This window comes from Terrapene carolina, unplaced genomic scaffold (assembly GCF_002925995.2).
Source record: "Terrapene carolina triunguis isolate 2854851 unplaced genomic scaffold, T_m_triunguis-2.0 Scaffold231, whole genome shotgun sequence".
NCBI classification, from domain to species: Eukaryota; Metazoa; Chordata; order Testudines; family Emydidae; genus Terrapene; species Terrapene triunguis.
The window spans coordinates 8614044-8638391 of NW_020664582.1; the positions used below are offsets into that span (position 1 = coordinate 8614044).

At 44.3% G+C, this 24348-nt stretch overlaps 1 protein-coding gene across 1 annotated transcript in view; it reads left to right on the plus strand.

Moving 5' to 3' along the window:
- The window catches only part of SMTNL2 (smoothelin like 2), a 47668-nt gene extending 23878 nt beyond the window's left edge, over window positions 1-23790 (plus strand). Inside the window, exons 2-9 of the mRNA XM_024206940.2 lie at window positions 6977-7064; window positions 8039-8281; window positions 8980-9042; window positions 11305-11380; window positions 13490-13663; window positions 14345-14462; window positions 15949-16100; window positions 22175-23790. Coding sequence (XP_024062708.1) covers window positions 6977-7064; window positions 8039-8281; window positions 8980-9042; window positions 11305-11380; window positions 13490-13663; window positions 14345-14462; window positions 15949-16100; window positions 22175-22301 — 1041 coding nt within the window. The 3' untranslated portion in view covers window positions 22302-23790. The remainder of the gene's footprint in view (window positions 1-6976; window positions 7065-8038; window positions 8282-8979; window positions 9043-11304; window positions 11381-13489; window positions 13664-14344; window positions 14463-15948; window positions 16101-22174) is intronic.
- The last annotated feature ends 558 nt before the right edge of the window (window positions 23791-24348 follow it).

Here is a 24348-nt window from a genome sequence, read left to right on the forward strand (position 1 = left end):
GCTGAGCACCGCCGGAGAATGAGCACCTTGTCCAATGAGAGTGCTGATCCCCCTTCTTGTGGGGCACACAGTACTTTGCGGGACTGGGCACCATTAGCAGGAGTTAGCAAGAAAATAGTGACTCAATTCTCCAATTTTTAAAAACTGTATTTTGTTTTTTAAATAGTCCCTTCAAATGCCAGCCGGCTCGGAACATTCTGGATCTCTTTATTTTGCTTTTTTTTTGGTTGGCTTTTAATTTCTCATTGACAAGGCTGGTGCATTTTGCTCTTAAAAAGACACATTTTGACTCTTGAGACCAGGCCCCATCAGAGCATAAAAATTTAAAATTGCTTCTCATCTTTTGACAGCATCACTGTAAGACGTAGACTCTGGGAATCAAAGCTGTCCCTTAGTCAGGGCCTGATCTAGCTTGCACTGAAGACAGTGAGTGAAATTCTCTCGGCCACTTAAGCAGCACAGCAGCCTTATGCTGGCGCCATGCTCAGGGCTGACTAGCACCCCGTGGAGAACAGGGTCAGGCCACTCAGTCCTTCCTAAGGCATAGCTCCCACTGAGTACAATCAATGAAACGAGAATAAGAATGTCACGACTTAGCCCTTATAGGGCAAAATCTTATAAGCCGGATTCTCAGCTGATGTCAACCATGGAAGTCACTAGAGCAACTCCAACGTACAGCGGCTGAGGATCTGGCCCTCCTTGTTTTGCACGGCATAAATACAGAATAAAAATAGGACTGATGAAGGATGATGTTTGTTGTACTTTTCTCCAATGAATCCTGGCTGGTCACTGTGTTTATTCATGCAAAGTCACTGCGGCTACTCTCAGGGTACAGAGAAGTTTCACAACAATTTTTATTTTTAAAAAATTACGAGGTCCGTGTACAATGTTACCGATTTAGTGTAGCAGGAATAAGTCAGATGCAGTCTCATTTTTGCCATGTAAGTACAAAGAAACGTTCACCTAGGGAATAATAGGTGCTCCAGTATTAGCGGCAAAATGTTATTATTTTTGATGATGAGGAGGGACAAAATAATATTTTGTTAAAGATGCCATTTTCCCGCTATATTTGATATGCTGTAGAACGCAAAGTCTAAGGGCCGGATTTTCTAAAGAGCCCAGCACCCATTTGGAGACCAAATTACGTGTAATTCTGAAGAGCCCCACCTGTGGGTATGAGCTCCTTTGAAAATAGGCCCCTTATTTAGGTGTCTGTATGGGAGCAGAGCTCTTTTAAAAATCTGACCCCGTGTAGCATAGATGGACCTAGACAGGGGCGGCTCCAGCTTTTTTGCTGCCCCAAGCGGCGAAAAAAAAAAAAAAAAAGATAAAACCGCGATTGGCGGCACTTCGGTGGCAGCTCTACTGTGCCGCTTCATTCTTCGGCAGCAATTTGGCGGCTGGTCCTTCCCTCTAAGAGGGACCCGCCGCCGAATTGCCGCCGAAGACCCAGACGTGCCGCCCCTTTCCATTGGCTGCCCCAAGCACCTGCTTTCTGCGCTGGTGCCTGGAGCCGGCCCTGGCCCTAGAACAGCTCGGATGCTTTTAAGAAAGTTTGGATGCTGGAAAAAAGTGAGAGCTTCCAAACACACAAACTTTTATGGGAATTATTTTCTCCTGTCTACATTTCTTACTAATAAAGTAGTGAACAAAAGTTTCCTGTGCGCAGATCCAGTACACAGCAGCATCTCTGCATGGAGCTGGGAGATGTGCCTCCGGGGAGGATAAAACTGTTGTTGTGTGTGACCATCCTAAAATCCCAGGAGTCAAGAGGATTTTGATGTGGCAACCAAGGAAAATCTGAGCGTGTGTCACTCTTGTTATTGAAGCTGTAAACAAAGTAGTGGTAAAAACCAATGGTGCCTTTTCATAAGCGCATTAAACTAACGAAGGAGGCATGTGTTGCTTATGTAGATTGATGGTAAACAGTTTGGGGAATATGTTGGCACATTCTTTTATACCTCAGGCCTTGATCCAACAAAGTATATAAACACACGTGTAACTTTAAGAATGTGAAATAGCCTTATAACTTTAAGCATGTGACAACAATGGGCGTGCCCAGGTGCTTAAAGCTGAACGTGTGCTTAAGAGCTTTGCTGGATCAGGGCCTTAGTTTTGATCACAATTCTAATTCCTTGTGAGCGTGGGGCAGGATTTTCAAGTGACTAGTGACTTTGGGGGCTTTTGGAAAATCAGATCCCTTTAACGGTGTCTCAGGCTGGGCACCCAAAATCACGAGCCACTTTTTAAAATTGTAACTGTGTTCCCAAATTGTACCATAGCCTTGCAAAGCATAAGGTTCAGTCATGATTGGGAATATAGGGCCCAAACCAATTCTCACTGAACTCAATGGAAAGGCTTCCACTGACTTTAGTAGTGTAGGATTTTAACCATAATTTTATACTTTGTGCCCAAATTGCACTTAAACTACCATTGTAATGGGGTCACCTGACATTGTAGGGTATAAAGTGCAGATGGGACCCCAACCCCCAGAACAGATCATTATGAGCTGGTGAGGATTTGGATTAGGACTAGTAAAACTATAAACATCTCAGGTAGTGGAAAATACAATGGAAATTCCCAGTGAATTAACACCGAAGACAAAGAATGTGCTTGATTTAAAAGCTAACTGTAAGGCAGGAAAGGTCCTTGTCCCATGTTCTTAGTGTACAATGGGCGAGGATAAATAGAGGTATGCTAAAAATCAAATAAGGGCTAGGAAACCATGTTTTCTGCAGACTTAACTTGGGTTGATTGTTTGGTTTCTGCATTTTACATGCAATGTGTTTTTCCCCCCCCCACTAATGAATTATTTTAATAGTTTATTATGAAGCCACAGCATAACTATGTGAAATCAAACCATCAGTCTGATTTCCTCCACGTGAAAACCAAATGTGGATGCAGGGGGAAATTATTACTTACCTGTGTGCTGCCTCTTTCCTTTCTATTCTGTATAGGTTCTTATACCACCCTCATTACCATAGTATTTGAGTGTCTTCCAGTAGTGGATTAAGCAACATGATTAACATCTGTGCAAAGTAACTTACTGTATAGCAAAAGCCAAAGCAGAAAGCTTGGCTAATGGACAGAACACAAGTCAGGGGTGTCCCCGTTTATGTTACAACATGGCCCTTTTTATTTTAAAATGAGCCTTAGGGTTCAATTCTGCAAGGTGTTGTGTGCACAGGCCCAAATGGGCTAACTACTTAAGGCCTGGTCTACACTGTGGGGGGGGGGGGGAGGGTGTCGATGTAAGATACGCAACTTCAGCTACGGGAATACCGTAGCTGAAGTCGACATATCTTATTCCGACTTACCTTCCGTCCTCACGGCGCGGGATCGACGGCCACGGCTCCCCCGTCGACTCCGCTACCGCCACTCGCTTCGGTGGAGTTCCGGAGTTGACAGGGAGCGCGTTCGGGGATTGATATATCGCGTCTTAACGAGACGCGATATATCGATCCCCGATAAATCGATCGCTACCCGCCGATACGGCGGGTAGTCTGGATGTACCCTATGCCTCAGCTTAACTTTAACACGGTGAGTAGTCCCACTGAGGTCAGGCTAGGCTGGCTTCTCTAACATTTTGTATAAATCACAATAAGTGAATAACTAGTGGCAAGGAATTTGGATTTTTCAAATTCTGTCGCTTCTAATAATGTGCTAATAGCAACAGAGGTAAAATGTGTTTGTTTATAACATCTGAGGCCAGATCCTCAGCTGCTGTGAATGAGTGTCGTTTAAGCGAGTGTTATGGAGCTATGCTGATTTACACTGGCTAATGATGTATAAGTTAACAGCATTCTAGGCTCTGTCTACATTTACAGCGGAGTGTAGCAATGCAGATACTGCACACCCAGCTAGCCCAGGTATAAATAGCAGTGTCGATGGTGAGGCACTGCTTAGGCAAACAGAGTACAGACACACCAGAAGCTGAGGGTATATATATCCTACATGGCTCGCTCTATACGTCCAAGCAGTGCCGCCTATGTCTACACTATTTTTAGCAGTGTAGTGTCCTGCTGCCCTCTGTCCGGCCAGAGCCTTTCACTGCCATGTGTAGTTACACACCGCAGTGTGGCTGCAGCCTGCTTTTCACTGTGGTATATAGCTACACCTATCCTACACGCTGTCACAAGTGTAAACAATAAAGCCCTACATGTTGGGCTAAACTCTGCTCTGAGTAACACTGGGGGTAAATTCTGGGAACACCATTCAATCCATTGAGTTGCTCCAGATTTACACTAGTGTAACAGGGAATAGAGTCTGCCCCTCTGCAGTTTTGCCAACTTCAAGAGTTCACAAGTTATGAATCAGGCCCTAAAATCATAACATTGTCTTAATCATGATTTTTTAAAAAATAATAATAATTAGGAGTTATTTTTCTTTGTCTCCTGATTTCTGCATCTTTAGATCACACTCAGTTCACATTTTCAGGCTTTTCTCCACAACCATAATGGTTAGAAATTTCCATTTAAAAAGAAAATGGAAATGGAGACTCATAAAATCACCTGCCTCCAGGAGCTGAGGCTTTAAGATAAACACCAAATATTGTGAGGGTTGGGATAAAATGATGTGAGTGGGCAACCCTGCCTCTGGTGGGATTTTTTGTTTTGTTTAATCCTGCACTCTGAATCCAGAGAGAGAGAAACTGACATAACTTTTACATCTAATGTGACAACCCAGTTGCACAACTGACTGCTTTTTTTTCTTTCATAATTTGTTTAGATTGAGTAAACACACAAATGTGTTGCAGATTTTTTAAAAAACTTTTGGGCCAGTCTGGTGTAAAGTCTATTTACAGTGACATCAAACTTTCCCATGGACTTTAACTTAGGGAACTCGCAGTTTCCCATAAACAGGTATAAGTACCACAAACTTTTTTTAATCTAAGTAATCATGTGACTGCAAAAAAATTCTTTTTTTGGTCCCTTGCAACCAAAAATTGCGTACTTTCTGTTGGATGATAAAAACAAAACGTTCTTGGCTCATTTGCCTGGAATTAAATTAGCAAACATCAAAAAGTATGTAGTTTTCCAAAAACAACATTTCAAAAGTTATAAGTGGTAACTCAGTCATAAAGTGCTAGGATATTTACTTTTCCCCTAATACTCTTTCCATATGTCATCTAATTGTAATGACTGTCATTTTATCTGCCTTAAGTAGAGAGAACTTGTGTAGAACATTAAGCAGTTTTATGCAATGTCCTGTAAATGTTGTATAAAGAAGATTCATGTGTAAACATAAGGGACTTTTCAAGTTAATGTTGAGAAGAGTTATGGGCTTTACTCCACAGCTTGTCCCAGTGGAAAACTTTTACTGGTCATAAATTATACCACTGCTTTTACATAAAGGCCATTAAATCATTCCTAAGGTAAAAATACTAGGTTAGGATTTAGACTTACAATAAGTTAGAATCAGCAACTGGATTGTATGTGTGGAGAAAAAGTTGCCTTTTATTTTGCCCATCCTGTACAGGAGGGGGAATAGATTTACTGGGATACTGCTGTAATAACTTGGGCCTCACTCCTGCAGTCAATCCTGATGCGTGTGACTAACTTTACCCACAGGAGTAGACCTGTTTAAGTGGATGGGGCCAATTTAGTGAAGTTTTACATCTGCATCAGTGCTTGCAGAATTGGGCCCTCGCTCTGTTTCTGCATTTATTTTCATAGTGTGCATGCAAATCCTGGGTCCTGATCTTGTGAGGTGCTGAGCATCCTAAACACCCAGCACCTCTTTTAGGCCCTGATCCTGCAAAGGCTTAACTTTACACATGTGACTGGTCCGACTGGCTTCAACAGAACTACTCACGTGTGTAGAGATATGCAAATACTGTAGCTTTCTCGCAGGACGGAGATATTGTGTTGAAGACAGCGCAGAATCATTCGAAGACATGACAAAGTTGGCTATAAAGCAGAATAAATTAACTTTGTACAGAAGAACTGTGACGCATGACTGGTATGTGCATCTGTGAAAAAGATCACACTCAGTTCACTGAAAGGTACAGACTGCACGTCTCTTGTCCTGGGATGAGATCTTGGCATATTTCAAGTCCATGGGAGTTGTGCCATTGATTTCAGTGGAGCCAGATTTCATCCGTGGTGTGCATAGCACTGATCTAAGGTAGACAGCACTGATTCTGGTCCTGCTTCTGCTCCCAAAGAAATCAACAGAAGTTTTGCCATTGACTTCACTTGGAGCATGATCAGGCTTTATTTTCCACACTGAGTTAAATTAACAGCAGATGTGCTCACCTACAGTTCCCAACAAGTGGATGGCAGTGGTATTTGCTAATATTACAAGCATGTCAGACTTAGTTCTGAAACAGCCCATCCTTTCCGTGTAGCAGAGGGCTTTGTTTTAAGTCACAATACAACTCTGGAAGGTCTGGAGAGCGGGGGGGAGGAGCACCAGAACTTCCAATGTATTAAAGTAACAGAGGGTGGAAAAGGCAGACATTGACCTGTGTGATGCCCCCTGTGATTACAGAAATTTCCCCACCTGAGCATAGTGTATCCTCTATACAGGAAGGGAAACCCCCAGTGCTTAATTTGTAATGAAAGAGATGCCGGGGCTCAAGCAATTTTTTTACATTCATAACTGAGGCAGCAAGCCCAGAGTAGTCGGGGCTCTGTACTGCCAAGCCTTGAGGTGCTGGGGCAAAAATTAAGTACCGGAGACCCCTCCTTTCTGCACTGGGCCAATCTGCCCTTGGCTGCGTATCTGAGGGTTGGATTTAGTCCTTTATCACCCACTCCTTTTGCAGTGGGCAGCAGCTAGACCGTTCAGATAATCAGTGTGATCCTGAATGATTTGGCTTTTGGGGGTAGGGGCTGTCTCCCACTCTCTTCCATGGAGACTATCACAATGGGACCTGATCTCAGTTGGGGCCTCTGGGTGCTACAGCGACGACTACCGTTAAGAATTTGAAAGCCAGGCCATGGTTCAAGTATTGCGTGTAATGTTTTGGCAGAGCGTGGACCTGGATGACCACAACGAACCTGAGACTAGAAGAGTTTCTAATTCCTCCATAGTTGAAAACGGACACCAGTCTTTGGCAGGTAAGAGGAGAGAAATGCTTGAAATGAGTCTTTTCAAGATCGACTTTGAATGCAAAATATTGCTGCTGGTCAAGAGCTCAATTCTGTCAGGTACTGAGCAGCTCTCTAATGTCGCCAGTGTCTTACTCTGGAACTGTTTCAGCATGAATACTGTACTAAGGCCCTGATCCTGAAACACTTAGGTATATGCATCATTTTATTACCATGAGTAGTAACCATTAGCTTGTTACTGGTTACTTGTTACGGGGCAGGGATAGCTCAGTGGTTTGAGCATTGGCCTGCTAAACCCAGGGTTGTGAGTTCAACCCTTGAGGGGGCCATTTAGGGAACTGGGGTAAAAATCTGTCTGGGGATTGGTCCTACTTTGAGCAGGGGATTGGACTAGATGACCTCCTGAGGTCCCTTCCAATCCTGATATTCTATGATTCTATGTGCCTAAGGGTCTGCAGAATCGGGGCCTAAACCCCATCATCAGCATGACTTCCAATTACAATAATAGGACTTTGTATTCTGAATGTCTTCCTGTCCATACATTTCAAATGACTTTGCAAACTATTAATTAACTCTCACCACCTGTCTGTGGGAAAGGTCTTATTATCTCTATTTCTCAGAAGAGGAAACTGAGGCACCGACTGTTTAAGTAAACCAAGAAACAACAAAGGAGTCCTGCCTCCTAACCCCCAGCAGTAGGGCACTAGACTTAGTGGCCCTAAAAGGAAACATAGTAGACTAGTCATCTGAAGAAGCTTTTCTAATTAAGAATATTAAAGACAAGAATATGATCAGTTACTTCTAATTTACATCTGAGTCTGTGCAATAAATGACATAATCGGCTAGGGGAAAATTTGATTGTTATTCCAGTCTTTCCTAAAATAAAATTAAATAAAGCCCTGGTGCATAGATACTGTTTTGTATTTTTAAAGGTATCTGTCAATAAAAGTTTTTCTCTCTCCTTGTTTCCTTTAATACCCTAGGTCAGGCAAAAGTCTCACAGGAAGTGACCTCTTCCCTTCAGATGTCAAACTCGTCCCCCGAGGAACATGCCCCTGCAGTAACCTTACGGATGCCCCACCTTCCTGTTACTGCAATAACACGAGTATCAGAGAAGTTTTCAGGAGAAACCTCTGCCTTATCAGGAACTAGTAATGCTACCAGTGGCCTGATAGGGCAGAGCAGGAGCCAGAATGAGGCTGCGATGAAAACTTCCAGCCAATCAGGTAAAAGAAATTTCTAGATATGAAAATAATTTGCTCACTGAAGCCAGCTCTGATTTAAAAAACAAACAAACAAAAAAGCTCATATAATTTGATTCTTGTTCACACTATTCAGCGTTCTTCTTTTCTGAACCGCACTTCATGCAAAGGTTAGTGGCTGTGATGTTTGTAGTCCAGTTTATCTGAGCCTAAGTCACACACTGCAGATTTTACATAGACGTTGCTCCCATTGGGGTTAGATAGGACCTGATCCAAAGCCCGCTGAAGTCAATGAAACTCTTTCCATTGACTACAGTAGTTTTGGGATCAAGCCCGTAGTGATTTGCCCACAACTTCTCCGTGAGGAAGGTCTTGTTGTTCCTGTTTTACAGATGAGGAAACTCAGGTGCAGAAAGTTCAAGAGACCTGCCTGAGATTTCAAAGAGGAGTGAGCAATGCGGCCCGGAATAAAACAAAGGAATCCTGACGAAAGCGGGTTGGAAAATAGGAGGGGAGGGGGGTGCATGGACCTGATTCTCCTATTGCACCAGTCTGACACTGATGGAACGCCATTGAACTCCTGATTTGTCAAAGGAAGGTCCAGCCCTGTTGCCAACAAGAGAAATTGTGTCCATTTAAATAAAAAATCCCTCCTCTCTACCTGCCCTTTTATTAAAACACAGAAACAAGCAAACCCCGCCTCTGTCTTTTTTGCTTTTCAGTGACTGCTGTGAAGACCTGGAATTCAAGTTCCGTGAGAACAATGGGCACCTCCATAGCTGCAGGTGGGTGTTATTTTCTCTGCCCTTCAGCATGGAAGGTGTATCCAAACCCCACATTATTGTGCTAAACAATACAGGGTAGCCAGTGCTGCAGTGCTTGGGGGTTCAGATCTGGTCCCATCTCTACGGAGTAGGATTTGTCTATCCACTAATCTTTAATTGGATGGTTATATTACAGCAGTATGTAGTAACGCTAAGAGCATTACAAGGCTGCATGTAGAGGTCCAATTTAGCCCCATTGAAGTCAAGGAGAGTCTTTCCATTGACTTCAGTGAGTCAATAAATCAATTCTTAGCAGAGGACAATGGTCCATTCAGACTCAGGGCATGTCTACACAGCAAAAGCTGTTCACGGGCTAGCCTACCCGAGCTAGCTTGAATCCACCTAGCGCAGGTAATGGCAGCAAAGATAGTGCCGCATGGGCTTCAGAGCTGGCTAGCATGGCAAGTACATACCCAGGGTCTGTGCCAGTCTTGAACTACTTGCGCTGAATCCCGTGCTATGCTGTCTTCATTGCTATTGTTCACCTGTGCTAGCTGGATTCAGGAGAGCTCTGGTAGGCTAGCCTGTGCACACCTTTTGCTGTGTAGACATGCCCTTGGAGTACTTTGCCACTGGGGTTTGGTTTTACAAACCCTTAGGATAATCCAGCCAGAGCAAAGAAAAGCCTTCAGTTTATTTTGGATTTTCCACAATGCTCTTTGTCCTTACCACAAACACTTCATAAATCACACTCCCAGAAGGGAATTTATTCTCTTAGCTTTCTAATGGTTTGTCTCGCACTGAGGCCATGGTGCTACCAGATTGGACTGATTTTGCCTTCTTTGCTGTACATTGGGGCAAACTTGATTTTCTGGAGGAGAGAATGACCAGACGTCTCAGCTGCAGGGAACGTGGAAGGAGTAAGAGCTGTGTGACGCTGCAGCCTGGAGAGCTGGTGGGAAAAGACTTTAACATGGGTGGTATACAAATGACGGCAGATCAAACCCTGGTACATAATCAGGAAGGCTGCTAAACAGAGCTGCTTTGGTACAGCAGCCACACAGCACCACCATGACAAAGCAAATTCATTGCAGGAGCCTTAGGGATGGGTAGCATGGTTTGAAAACTTTTCTTTTCAACATCTCACCCCTTCTTCAAGTCATGAATGTGTAAAAGGACAAAATGCCTCAGACTCTTAATTCACGGGTAAACAAATGACTTGAACGCTGTCCAAAAATGCTGTTAGTCCACATCACCAAGCTGTTACTCTCTGTAGACGACAAAGCCATTTGGAACCGATTTGCATTGTCAGTTCAGCAGGGATGCAGAAACTACACAGCCTAGAAAACGCATTACTTCTTAGCACAAGGTACTCCCACAGGCTTGCAAGGTGAGGATCCAGATCAGCTCTGGGCGGAAGAGCACAGGAAAACCGGTCCCTTCACAGCCCAGGGATTAAACCTGAGATGCAGAATCTTCACATTCGGTTTTCAAAGGGCAATTAAGTTTACACTTGAAAACCTAGGGCCCAATCGCCTTTTCATTTACAGTACCAGGGAGTAAATCAATGAGGTCGATGCAGCTACACGCATATGAAACTGATGGAGAAGAGAACCAGCCCCTTAGTGTTAATGCTTCATTCCCGAGCACAAGTACTGAACAGGGCGAAGACCCTGGGCTGTGCCTCCGGGAGGCATGACACAGAAGATGCAGCCCAGGGAGAGGTAGGGGCAAAGCTTTGCTGTAAGCCATCTTTGCATCCTGCTGAACCTGGGCTGCTCTGGGGGCTGAAATGGCCCTTGGTGGAACTAAAGTAGCCTGTAGGGAGGCTGCTTTAAATTATATTAGCCTCCCCATGGCTGCTTATGGCTTGCCAGAATGACCATAGCAGCCTACGATATAGTACCTTTTCCTCCTGCCCTGGCTCCATCTCCAGCATGCCCTCTACTCTGGGACTGGCGGGAGGGCCAGTGAAGGTCTGCCTGCGGAGTCCCAGCACAGTGTGTGCACCAGGGGAATTGTCCTGTGGCCCCTTGGGACACATTGCCCCTGCATGTGACTATAGTGATGTCTGGTGCCTGGGACAGTGGGGAGAATCTCTCCCCAGGAAATCATTAGCTCATACTGGCAGAGGTCTTTTATAGAGAAATCTGCAACTTTTCATTGCTGTGAGTAAGAATAAATGCGTGGCCACATGTCAGGAACTAGATTAAAAACATGTGTGGGAAGGAGAGAAAATACTTTCAACACTGATGCATCTTGTTTTTCTTGCTGTTTATACAGAGAAAAGCACTTCTGTCACAAAGTCTATGTCAGCCATGAGCTATGGATTGACTAGTGGAACCAAAGCTAGTGAAAGGTAGGATCTTCCCTTGACTGTTTCAGTGAGACTTTTTCTGAGTGTGTTCAACGTAGCCTAAATGCAGAGGTGTTCTGTTGACTCACCCTGGCAACCAGACCAAGTGCGTCCTACTGGCTCCAGTCTACAAAAGGGTTTGAGTGTGTCTGAGGCAGAAGGTACTAGAGACTGGAACAAAGAGATCCTGCAGGTTTTCTCAGGAACTGTCAAGCTCACGATGATGCTTAGACTGAGATTAGTTTGTCATGTAATTTAACAGTAAAGGCAAACCCAGAAATGGGTTACTGTGTTAGGAGCAGGTTGGGAATAGCATGTGGTTACCTGCCCTGCATTACAGGATAAGGGAAGGATGGGCTTGTGGATCAGGCACTGGATGGGGACTTGGGAGATCTTGGTTCAGTTCCTGGCTCTACTTTAGACTCCTCCCTGGGAGGAGTCCCTTAATCTCTCTGTACTTCAGCACCCCTCCTGTAAAATGGGGGTAACATTTCCCTATGTCACAGCAGTGTTGGAAAGATAAGTCCATTACTTTGTGTGAGGTGCTCAGCGATGGGGGCCACATAAGTACCGAGATAATTTGATAACCTTTGATCTAGCCGGTTCCCCCAGCCAGTGCAGGATTGTTCCCTGCAGTATACTTTATCGTGCTTTAGCTAGGCTAGTGACCTATGTCTTCATGCATGGAGTGTTCCACCCTCCTACAAATCTCACTGTCAGAACGCACCAAGCTCAGAACCCTGCTATTGATGGCCACGTTGCTAGCCCTGTTCTAATCCCAGCGTGAACAGGCACAGATGGGATGTAAAAAGCTTAAGTTGTCCTTTAATAGCCGTGCCCGGGCCTCTGAAAACTCCTTTTAAAGCACTCGGCTGTGTAAAAGTTGTTATTTTGGGTCTATTTTTGGCACTTGAATGCATGACCCCTATCAAACATCCTTAGTTTGACTGGCCTGCAGCTTAGCTTACAGCTTTAAGTTTCTAAACTCCTTGCAGGACACACTATGACTTTCTGCCTTCACTCCGAAAGGCTGACTACCACACCTTTTTGATTAACTCAAAGTCACAGTTGTTTAGTATAGGATTACACAGTATCACAATTACTGCGGCAATATCAAGGCATCCTCAGCATGCAAAACCCTCATCAAGAAAAAGGGTAGCACCGATTACCTAACCCTCTTAAACTGGGCTTGTATCTGCCCTGAAAATTTCCCCGAACAGGGTTTTACGTTTCTTATGAACAACTAATAAGTTAGGATGCAATACCAGCTCCGTGGTGGCTAAGTCAAAGAATGACCATCATGGGCTTACTACATGGGACTTAGAGTCAGTAGATCTGGGTTTGGTTCACGGCTCTGCCGCAGATAATGTGTGATGTTGAGCCAGTCAGTGCCTCGATTTGTGCCTCAGTTTCTCCCGCTTGGAAATGGTGGTAACACACCCTCCTTCACATGTGTACGACGTGGCTTAAATCACTAACATTTGTCAAGTGCTTTGGGAACCTCAAATAGAAGTGCAAAGCGAGATATAATCCTGTCTAATATAATCCAACTGGCCTGCTGGTGTAAATTGGCCTGGGTCCATTGAAGACAGTGGAGCTACACTGACTTATAGGAGCCGAGGATTGGGCTTGGTACGAGTTACTTAGGAGCCCAAGTACCAAACGTGACTTATGCCCTTAGATGCCTAAATCTCATTGGAAATTAATGAGGATTCAGACCTTACGTGCAGATTTTTAAAGGGATTTAGGAGTTGCTCTGCTCAGAATTGCAACGCCTGATTTAGATGGCTAAGTCCCATTTTCAAAAGTGATTTAGGCCTAGATATTTATATAAGCACCTAACTCCCACTGATTTCAATGAGAGTTAGGCATCTAAATACCCTTGGAGACCTAGCCTTTTGCAGTCTACGTCCTATTGACTTTCAGTGAGATCTAGGTTCCCAAATACCCAAGTTACTTTTGAAAATGGCTAAGTTATCCACATGCGTTTGAAAATATTTATTCCATGTGTTTAGGTTGCTGAAGTTTTGCTGTTACTGATCTCAGTGCTTTGTGGTGATACCCAATGTTCCAGATAGTTCCTCTTAGACTGTTTTTGGTATTCTCTTTCAGCAATACCATTGACAGTTACTATGATGTGACACCCAAATCCTGCTCCCCACCTCCGACTGTACATCGCCAAGTGGAAAGGAGGCGAGAACTGGTGCGGTCTCAGACGTTGCCACGCACTTCAGGAACGCAGGCCAGGAAAGCGCTCTTTGAGAAATTTGAGCAGGACAGTGGAAAGTATGTCACTCCTTAGTCCCTCTTGCATCCAAAGGGGGCTCAGTACTAGGGAAAAATTCTGCTAACGACTTATAGCAGAGGGATCTCCAGACTTGGAAATTTGAGCAAAGTAAATCTGGGGCCTGATCCAGCTCCACTGAAGGGAGTGGGAGAATTTCCAGTGGGTAATGGCTCAAGCCCTTGACATTCCAACCAAGAATGAAGATTCAGTAATGTCAGGTGGGCAACCTGAAAAGAACAGAAGCCAGGAAATTCAGAGCTCAAGCTGTTGTATATCCACTCTCCTGGGCCTGGGGGTGTTGTTCAGAAGGGAGTGTTGTAAAAACCTCCCTCGGGATGGCTCATAAAAGGAGATGGATTTCATGTTTTTATATTGTTACTCGAGAGCCAACAATGTGTACTGTGCTTTACAGGACATGGTCCTGGCCTCAATGTTTATACTGTAAATAGAAGCTAGAGGTGAAATTCTGACTCTTTCGAAGTCAATAGGGGTTTTCCCTTTAGCGTGATTAGGGCCAGTATTTCCCCTATGCATGCCTCACCTAGGCAAGGGGTGGCAAAAAAAAAAAAAAAAGGTGGTGTTTATGGGCTCTTTACTGTCTCTGTCAGGGCACGCAGCTGCCGTGAAGACGTTAGGATTAGTCTCCTCTCGTCAAGGTTTTCTCCCTTTTCTTCTTCTAGAGGAAAAGGAGAGTCCAAAGCAAAGCTGAAGCGGTCACAGAGTTTTGGGGTCGCCAGTGCAAGCAGCATTAAGCAAATTCTACTGGACTGGTGTCGCTCCAAAACCATAGGATACAAGGTGAGAAGAGGTCACTGCTTTCCATTTTAATTATATCCAGGAACGTCTTTGAGTATTTCTAGAGAAACTGTACTCAGAAAGTGTGTTCCATAGCATTCTAAAATGCACTAGACAATGGGTTACATTTATCACTGGTCTCCAACCCCCCCCCCCAAAGAATCTGTGTGTGTATTGCTTAGTTCATTTGAAGTCAATGAGACTACTCACATCATTGAAGTTAGTGCTTAAGGGCTAGATTGTTTAAAATATTTAGGCACTCAACTCGCCATAGGAGTTAGGCACCTAAATATCTTTAAAAATCTGGCCCTCGGTGCTTTGCTGGATTGAGGTCTGAATTGTGTGTGTTTACAGGATTCATCTTACGTTTGTGCACTCTGTGCTAATTGCAGTATATGCCTCCTTTATTATATATAATGAAATGTGGATAGGGCTGGGGATTACTTGGTAGTACTATTACTTGGAGACCAAGATAACTTTGTTAGGCCGTAGACCAGACTGCTCTATATTGGAATTAGAGATGTTTAATCATATTACATGCTTGAGGTTAAATTCTCCCAGTTTCAGCACGTTCATGTCTATGGGATTGTTCTAGTGTAACTGAAGAGAATCTGGCCTGGGGGAGGTTCCGTTAGAGTTACATAGCATTAAACTGCATTGCCTAATGCAATTGCAAGGGGAAAGGGACAATTTCCTAGATTTATAAGAACAAAAGAATGCCCATTCCACAGTTTCATTCTGAGAAAACAAAATATAATCGTTGTTGAACTCTAAACTCAGGGGTATATTCCAACAGATAATGAAACTGTCAGGGTCTGACTTTTGTATGGTGGGGAAAAGTCTAGCACCACGAAGCAAAAGAGCCCAATTCCATTTTGTTACATGGGTGCAAATCCAGAATGACTTTGGCTCTTTGCTGTAATGGCAAATGGCCAGTTTCTGCATGGTCCTACACTGTGTGCAGTTCCAATGGGCCAAAGTGTCCCCTCATTTACCTTCAGACAACTCCCTGAAAGTTCACAGGGCTATTCGGAGTGTAAGTCAGTACTAATTTGACCCTAAATGTACAGCAAGCAATACAGGTTAGTCTTTATACGACACTAAGCACTGCACAGAAAAATACCATCCTCCGGTTAGCGACTACTCCATAGGGCTAAGTAATGCTCTCAGTTTAGAGTAGACAAAGACAGAGGCTGATCCAATGCCCATTGAAGTTAATGGCAGTCTTTCCATTGTCTTCATTGGGCTTTGGCTCAGGCCAGTAGACTACACATCTGCTTTGCACCTGCGCTAACTTTCACAAAAGGGCTGAGGATGCCAATTCTCCTCTTAGCCCAAATAACGTCATGGGTGTACAAACAAGGAAACAAAAAACATAAGGCATGTGCTGCGTACTCTGCTTGTTCCCTTTGGTGAGTAAGAGAAGGTCGAGTATACAGCAGTTCCCAGCGCCGTACATAGCCCTAAAGCTCTGTTTGCATTCTGACAGCACCTTGATCTGCAGAACTTCTCCTCGAGTTGGAATGACGGGATGGCATTCTGTGCCCTAGTGCATTCTTTCTTCCCCGAAGCCTTCGATTATAATGCGCTTGACCCAGCTAACCGCAAGCAGAACTTTGAGCTGGCTTTCACCATGGCTGAGTGAGTATCAGTTTAGATCTCTGTGAAGTGCATCCAGTTAAAGTCTCACAAGACTGTGCGGCAAGAGTGTGATCATTTCTCTCTCATACCCTGCATCACAAGCTCACACTTATTATGCCAGAAAAGGGTTGTAAGACTTTACAAGACATCACATAAAGCAGGAGGCTCAGGAATCAAAAGAGGCATTTTTAGCAGATGACTGGTAATCAATAAGTTGTTGCAAAGAAACTCCAGGGCTCTGTGCCCTAGTATGTCTTTGGATTCATGCACTCAGATTCTTGCCTGCCCACTCCAGTTCTCCCTATCAACCAGATTAATCCCACAATATTTTAGCCATAGCTATTATAGACACAAGGGATTTAGGAGCATCAGTACCCTTTGAAAATCTCCCCTTCAGCACTTAGGAGCATCTCCCCCATAATGCTTAGCACCAGAGTATCTATAAAGCACTTATCACTGCAGCTTCTAATAGCTGGGTCCTGCTTCCTCAGCAATCTATGGCAGTCTTGCTACTGACATCCGTGGGAGGCAGGACTGGGTCTTCAGAGTGTGGGTACGTGCACTAACCTGAAGTTCTGATGCACTTGATTTAGGTCTGGAAATTCATGGTTTTCACTTTAACACTTTCAGGAGACTTAACTGGATCTTTCTATTGCACACCATAGAACTTCCGTTCAGGTTCCATTCAGTAGCTTAAGTCAACCTGGGCTGTTGTCTAATTGGATGTTGTTTCCCTCTAGTCCTTTGAGGGAAATCAGTTAAAATAGCTTTTACAGATTCTGCTGACAGTTATTACTGCATGTTCCCGACAGGTGGCTTTTCTAAATCCATGTAAATACCCATCTGGAAAGCTCTTAAACCTTATACATTTTATTAATTGAGATTTGGAAAAAACCAGAAATGGTCTTAAGATGGATTACTGGTAACTATGACAAAGTAACCAGATCAGAACATACGACTCGTAACTGTTGACAGCCTATTGGATTTCAATGTAGCAGAGAACAGAATACATGCACTTTCCTTGAGACAGCTGGAGGGTGGGTTGTACAAGGTGACTTACATGCAGTGGAAAATACAAGCAAACTGAATTTAAAAGAAGTTATTATTCCATTGTTAGAAAATCGGGTCGCTTTAAAAATTGCTCTCAGCCAGATCCTGTAAATTGGTGGATGCCATTGATTTGAGTAAATTGGCGTAGCTCCGTTGACTTTAATGGTGTTACACTGATTTACAGCAGCTCGGGATCTGCCCCTCCAACTTTAACTTACAAGGTCAAGGATTCTTTGCCTTTGAGTTGAAAAGTTTAGGATACGGAACTAGGAACCAAAACAACAGTCCCAAGAGTCGTGATACCATGGTACCTAATCAGTCAAACTTACATTTACAGTACTCTAACTTGGCAGGTAGGAGAACTGGCTTTTGACCTCCCCTGCAAGGGAACAAGAGTGGTTATTGCAAGGACACTTGCAATGAGAGATTTATCCCCCCCACGCACCTCTCAGCGAGCCTGTCATGGCAAAGTATATGCAAGACACGGCCGTTGTCTTTATTCTTCTATAGCTGCAAAATGATGTTGATCCATGAAATAAACACAAAATTAAGTGGCGAAACAAATGTAAAACATACATCGGTCAAGAGGCTGCACATGAGTGGTCTTTGAGCAGACACTAGTTGTGGTGTTAACATAGGAGACAGCGAGTAAAGTGGAATACAGTCCTTTTACCGGTCCTGCTATGCATGTTTACAGTAGGTAGAACCTGTATGCCGCTGACATATATACACAGCATGATTCTGTGTACTTGCGTTTCTGCAATGGACACTTTTCTTGAACTGAATTTCTCCTGACTTTTGGGTGACTAAGGAACATACGATCAGACCCTCGTGTTTTGTTGTTTTTGTTTTAGTGGAATACCATTGTTATTTAGAGCAACACTTATTTTGCTTTGTGAAATACTGTTAGGAGGGAGGAAAGTTATGTCTGTACACTCTTTTCATTGTAAATTAAAGCAATTAAAATGTCAGCCTAGGGCTCGGTTGTTAACACACACATTTGTCTAAGGGCCCGTCTCTGCTGGGAGTGTTTTGTACCAGTGTAGTTAAACAGGCACAAATCTCAGTGTAGATGTGCTGCACCACTGCAACTTAGTGTGGTTTGAAACTGGAGTAAGCCGCAGCAGGGCTTGTCTACACGATGCGTTAGTGCATATCTATGGGGTGTGAATTGTAGTGTACACCAGCATGTTGTATGCTAACTGGCCCACATGCACCCTACACTAAAAGCTAACCTACACTAAAAGTTCCTTAGTGAGTGTTGAGTCCTGTTTCAAACAGTACTATGTTAACACGCACTAGGGAACTTTTAATGCACACCAGCTGGCTCCACACAGGCCAGTTAATGTGTTACACGCTAGTGTGCACTAGAATTTACACCCCACAGATGCGGACTAACACCCTGTGTAGACAAGGCCCCAGTATTTCATCAGTGCAGTACATTTACACTAGTAGTTGGCACTGGTGTAGCTACTTTGGCACAAATACCCTTAAGGTTGGTCTATATTGGGGTATATCTACACAGGGATAAAAAAAACCTATGGCTGGCCCGGGTCAGCTGAGCTCATGGGGCTCGGGCTCTGTAAAACTGCTGTGTAGACGTTCAGGCTTGGGCTGGAGCTCAAGCTGCGAGACCCTGCAAAGATGGAAAGTCCCTAAGGTCTACGCAGCAATTTGTAGCCCCGGAGCCTGAGCCCAAGTCAGCTGACCCAGGCCAGCTGCAGCCATGCCACGGGTCTTTTATCTCTGTGTAGACATACCCTAAGTCTCTTAACTAGGACTTGAAAAATATTCAGTACTATTTTGTTCCGTAGATGGTAACAAGAAAAGCAAAACTACCGAGAGAGGCTGTCTGGTGGACTATTGATTATAGACCACAGAACTCTCCCAGTGTCACGTGGAGTACAGGTTCACTTGCTATTAAAGGCAGAGCTGAGTTAATTGTGTTTCCCAGCTGCAAAGGTCTGCGGATACATCCCTCCAGACTCCTGCAGCTGTTTCTTCTATTGCAAGCCAGTGGGAACTTCAGATGATGTTTCCTCTCTTTCTTCCCAAGAGTAAACAGCAGGAACAAAGCTTTGGCATAGTCAGCACTGTCAAGACCAAATCCAGGCTAATGAAGGCGCAGATGGCCTAATGGAGAATGTAGTATTAGCAATATTCTTGTTAAAATCCTAGTATGCTCTAGCTCATTGTAACTTTATAAAGGACCTGATGTCAAACTCTGTGCTGTGCTATAAAAGCTAATCTTTCCATTAGGCCACAAGTCAACATGTACTGGGAGCGTTCAAAGTTAAAATCAAGAATCAGACAGCAGTCAAAGCAAATCACAAGGAAAGCGCTGAAGTGCTACAGTTTATGGAAGGTGGCTCATTTGAACAGTTTAAAGCATTCCACTAAATTCTGTTCTGCCGTTTTCTGCACAGAGAAACATTTACTGGTCTTAAGGGGTTTGACATTAGACTGAAGCTTTATTAGGTAATTGCTGCAATGTAAGTGTGTCATCTGAGTGGGATGATTTTATAAGCATTTCATTTAAAGCAGCCTTACAGTGTTATTTCACTACTCTTTGGGAAATTGGTTCTATATCCTGTATTTGGACAGAGAAGAAGAATTTATATCCTTTCTAGCTTTATATGATACAAGTAATAGGTGACTCTTACTGAACTTTTCCAGTAACCATCATAACAAAGAAACCGAGGTTTACAGAAGCCTCAGGGAGTTAAGCATCCAACTCTCATTGACATTCAGTGGGAATTGGGCAACTAATTCTTAAACCCCTTTGAAAATCCCACACTAATGCCCGATTTAGATGAGGTTTGCATGTGAATCTAGTCCCTCTGGAAAGATCAAAAGGATGCAGCAAGTGGTTTAGTTTTCTGGAGTGAGATTTGCAAGTCTCCTCCTATTGATGTTTATGAGAGTTGACTTCAGTGGGAGCAGAGAGTGGCTAGCGTTGTGCATTTCTGAAAAATCTCAGCCCTGTTTGTTAGGGGAATCTTTGTAAAATAGATTGAGGGATAACACCACGCAGTTGCGTCATCCTGCGTGTTTTGACACACCAGCTCAGGGAATGAGACCAGCCGGGTTTGCTAAATTTATAACAAAGGGGAACTTTTCAGCTATTTGATAATTTTGTTTAATTACAGAAGGAAGGAATTTTTAAGCTGCTTGACCCAATGTAAACATGACTCATACTCAGTTGCTGTGCAGTTTAACACGGGTAACAATAAGAACGCTCCATGGGGTACACAGTCAGGTTCAGCATGCTCTTTCCAAATAATCACAGGATGCAGCAATGCACGGCTACAGGCGCCTACAACTTTTGATGTAGCGTCAAACACTGTAACACTGACGTACAGTAGGACCCACTCAGAGTGAATCAAAACTTCACTAGAACTGGAATCACCATTTGCCATGAAGCGAAACTCTCAACATAAAGGCCGTGCACTGTATTTGAGCTCGCTGCAAGCGAGGTCAGTCATAGATAAATAAAATGATAGGGGAAGATAATCTTTCCTGCGGCTGATTATCAATCACGAGAGTGAGCGTCATGATTTTTTAGCAGGTTGATTTCTGACATGAACTATGAATGCCTTACCTCCCAAGCGCCTCTCATGGCACGGCGTGGCTCTGTACAGCCCTGGTTTAGTCTTCCCCTTTTCTCAGGACTCTCTTAGGCTTCCTTATGGTTAACACCACCCCAGCCTAGGGCTGGTGTAATAATATTTACAGTTCAAAACAAAGTCCTCAAATAAAGTCCATCGCCACCACACACATGTTCATACTCAGCTTTAGCCTGCGCAGCCAGTCCCGAAGCTCTTTTTCTGTCCCCGTTCGCTCCTTACCGAGCAGTCACTCTCAGCCCTTCCTAGCTGGAATTCAGCCTTCTCACGCACTAGCCCTCCCCCAGCAGCCTCACCAGCCTGTGCTGAGAGAGATCAGTGGGTAGTCAACCTTCCCCTACCATTGCCTGCCCCTTTATAAGGCCCAAGTGCTTTCCCTTAAGCCCAGTTGGGTAGCAGGTAATCAGTCCCAGGTGCACTGGACTTCTCCCTCCATCTCGAAGGGACCAGTCATCCTGTGGCCCAAACCCAGCTATTTTCATAGCCAAGATGGAGTGCCAAGATAAAGGTGGGCTAGACCAGAAGAGACTCTGAAAGTTCAGTAGTAACCTATTAGATAAGAGCTGCCTGTGGAAACGTCAGCCTCCCCCTGGCTGTTGTTGACTCTGACCTTGGTGCTTTCTTTTAGAGCAGAGAAAGATTGGTGTCTCTCATTTCCTTCCACATCACTTGGGCTCAACTGGACAAACCTTTGTCTGCCCCGTGTGCATCATTCCACAGTTCTTCTGTCACCCCAGGCCTCAACAGACATCTCCCCTTCTGCCTGATCTTGGATCCTAGCCTGTGTCAGCCCTGGATCCTGAGGACTATCCAGGACTGCTGCCTGGGTCACTTCACCTAAAACAAACATCCAGGCCTTCCTCATGAATTCCCTTGCCATTTCACTTACCCCTGTTGTCCTCTTCAAGCATCCCTACTGGCCGGCAAAACAGACCCTGGGTTCCCCTCTGAACAACTGGAGCGACCCAGGCTTCCTTTCTCCTGCAAGTGGGAGAAGAGGATTTGCAAACCTGAGGGACCCTGCTTGCTGAGGCCCAGGGAGAGGCAGGGGAACTGTGGCATGATGAGAGTCAGGGATGCATCCAGCAGAGCATTAGGGGCTTGAGCTGAAGTCTATTGCAACCAATGGAAAAAAAATCCCACTGAGCTTTGAATCAGACCATGAGAAAGGAGAGAGGTGGAACAGGAACTTTCTCTGGTTACAGAAAATGGCAACCTTCAAGCAATACATGAGCTTGACTGTTTCAATGTTAACTACAATGTTATATAGATTTCTTTGAGAGAAAATTCCACTGTTTGATACAAGCCCAATGACTCCAATACCGGGGTAGCAAATGGATACTGGAAATAGTTGGCAATAACCCTTTGTTTGATGGCTCTGTTTTGGGGTTACTGCAGGAAACTGGCTCACTGCGACCGCCTGATAGAAGTGGACGACATGATGGTGATGGGACGCAAGCCAGATCCCATGTGTGTTTTCACCTACGTACAGTCACTATACAATCACCTGCGCCGCTTTGAATAAACCCACCGGGAAGCTTGAACACAACCCCATACTGAGACGACTCTGGTGTTTTCTCAACGAAAGGAGAGCAGAGTTTTGAGAATAGAGCGCGGCCATTATTGTTCACTCAGAAGCTTGTTATCGTCCCTGTGCTTGCATTCAGCCATGTCACTGCTTACACTGTTGCCAGGCAGGGCCCCAAAGTGTTGATCACAGCAATGGGCCAGTAAAATACAGGAAAAGCGTAGGGAAAGGCAGAAATTGTCATTCTGGTGCTAGTGATAAGTTGTTTTAAATACAGTTGTGTTAAAAGATTGAAGAAAACTAAATTATAAGTCTCCTTCTAGTCAGCTTGGGACACATGGCTCTGTATGGTAAGAGAAACCTCTGCTTCAAAGTCATTCTCTCCTACCACAGTTTAAACCACACAGGATAATGTAGATATGTTTTCTACTCCTCTGTCCAGTGTAATACACAAGAAACAGAAGGCAGCTTACACCAAGACTTTACAAAGGAAGGCAGCCTCTGCTCTAGTGAATACAAGTTATTTGACTTCCAACATTGCAGTATCACTGCCCTCAGGTGTGTTTATTCTGTTGTGTGTGTGCACAACATAACAACCGCTGGTGGGGGTTCTTACAAAGCGGTAGCCCATATGGGGATTGAAACCACAGCACAGGCCTTTGCCATTTAAGCGAAAGGAGTTACACACTTCACGTGCAGCAGTAGTAGGCTATTATCTTTTATCTGCATCAGCCACTAGAGGCAAGGGACACAACCCACTTAGCAGCTGAGCTCAAATCCCCATATGGGCTATTACTGGGTAACAAACTCCACCAGCATGTGCCAGTGGGGGTCAAACCTAAAATCTTTTGCTCAAGTCATTGGGTGAGGCCTGTGCAGGTCCTGGCTTAAGTCCTTGCTAAGGAGGCATGGGGGGAGTGGGGCTGTTACTTGTGTGCATTTATGTACGTGGTCATAAATTCAGTGCTTACAAAGCGGCGACGATTAACTACTCGGGAGTCCTATTTAACAGGTATAACACAGGCAGCAGCAGAGAAAGCTGCCCAGCAATGTGCCTCCACCCCAGCCCTAGGAGAGATCTCCATGACCCATTCCATCCTCGGCCCCCGTGCTGAGGGGGCCACTAAATGATTTGGGAGTTTTGGATCACCTGGGGCTATTTCTGATCTCAGTTAACCCTCATGAGCCCACAGTAACCCCATTAACTTCAGTGGTGTTATTCCAAATTTACACCTGTGGAAAAAAGATCAGATTCCACCCACTGGCTTCTGTTCACTAGATCAGCAGCTTTGGTTTTGCAAGGAATGTAAAAAACTGAAGTCCCATCGCCCCAGAACAAACTAATAGAAAGTAACAAGGGCCAGGCAAGCAGATTGCTCTTGCTAAAGGATGGTTTTTTACCTGCATCTGTTCCTCACAGATATTTATAAAAATGACTTTGGTTCTGTATTGATGACCATTTATAATAAAATATATGTCAAACTCCTTTTGGTTCAGTGCTTCTGGCTGAGTGGAGGATACAGCGGGAAAGAGATTCCCAGGAAGTTTTTTCAAAATGGAAATAGATTTAGAATTTAAAGGAAAAACAACACATTGGGGCCCATTGTGATCTCAATCATAGGGCTGTAAATCCAGAGCAACGTCGTTGGCTTCAGGACGTGACTGAAACCGCTGGGTTCTACTGCAGTACAAAGGATAGTAATAATTTAGTAAGCTACAACTATTTGCATGGTAGGGACTATCACAGCTGCTCTCTGTATGAGTGTCATGCTCCCTACCAAGCCGCCTCCTTCATCTACACTGAGATGATCCACTGCTAAGGATAGTAGCCTAGGACTCAGACTGAATTCAAGTCCCTGCTCTGCCACTGACATCCTGTGTGACCTGGGCCAAGTCACTTAGTCTCTCTCAGCCTCAGTTTCTCATCTGTACAATGGGGAAAATAGCACTATCCTACCACCCAGGGGTGTTGCGAGGATAAATACAGTCAGATGTGCTGATGGGAGCTATATGTGTACCTAAGATAGATACAGCTTGGATTCTG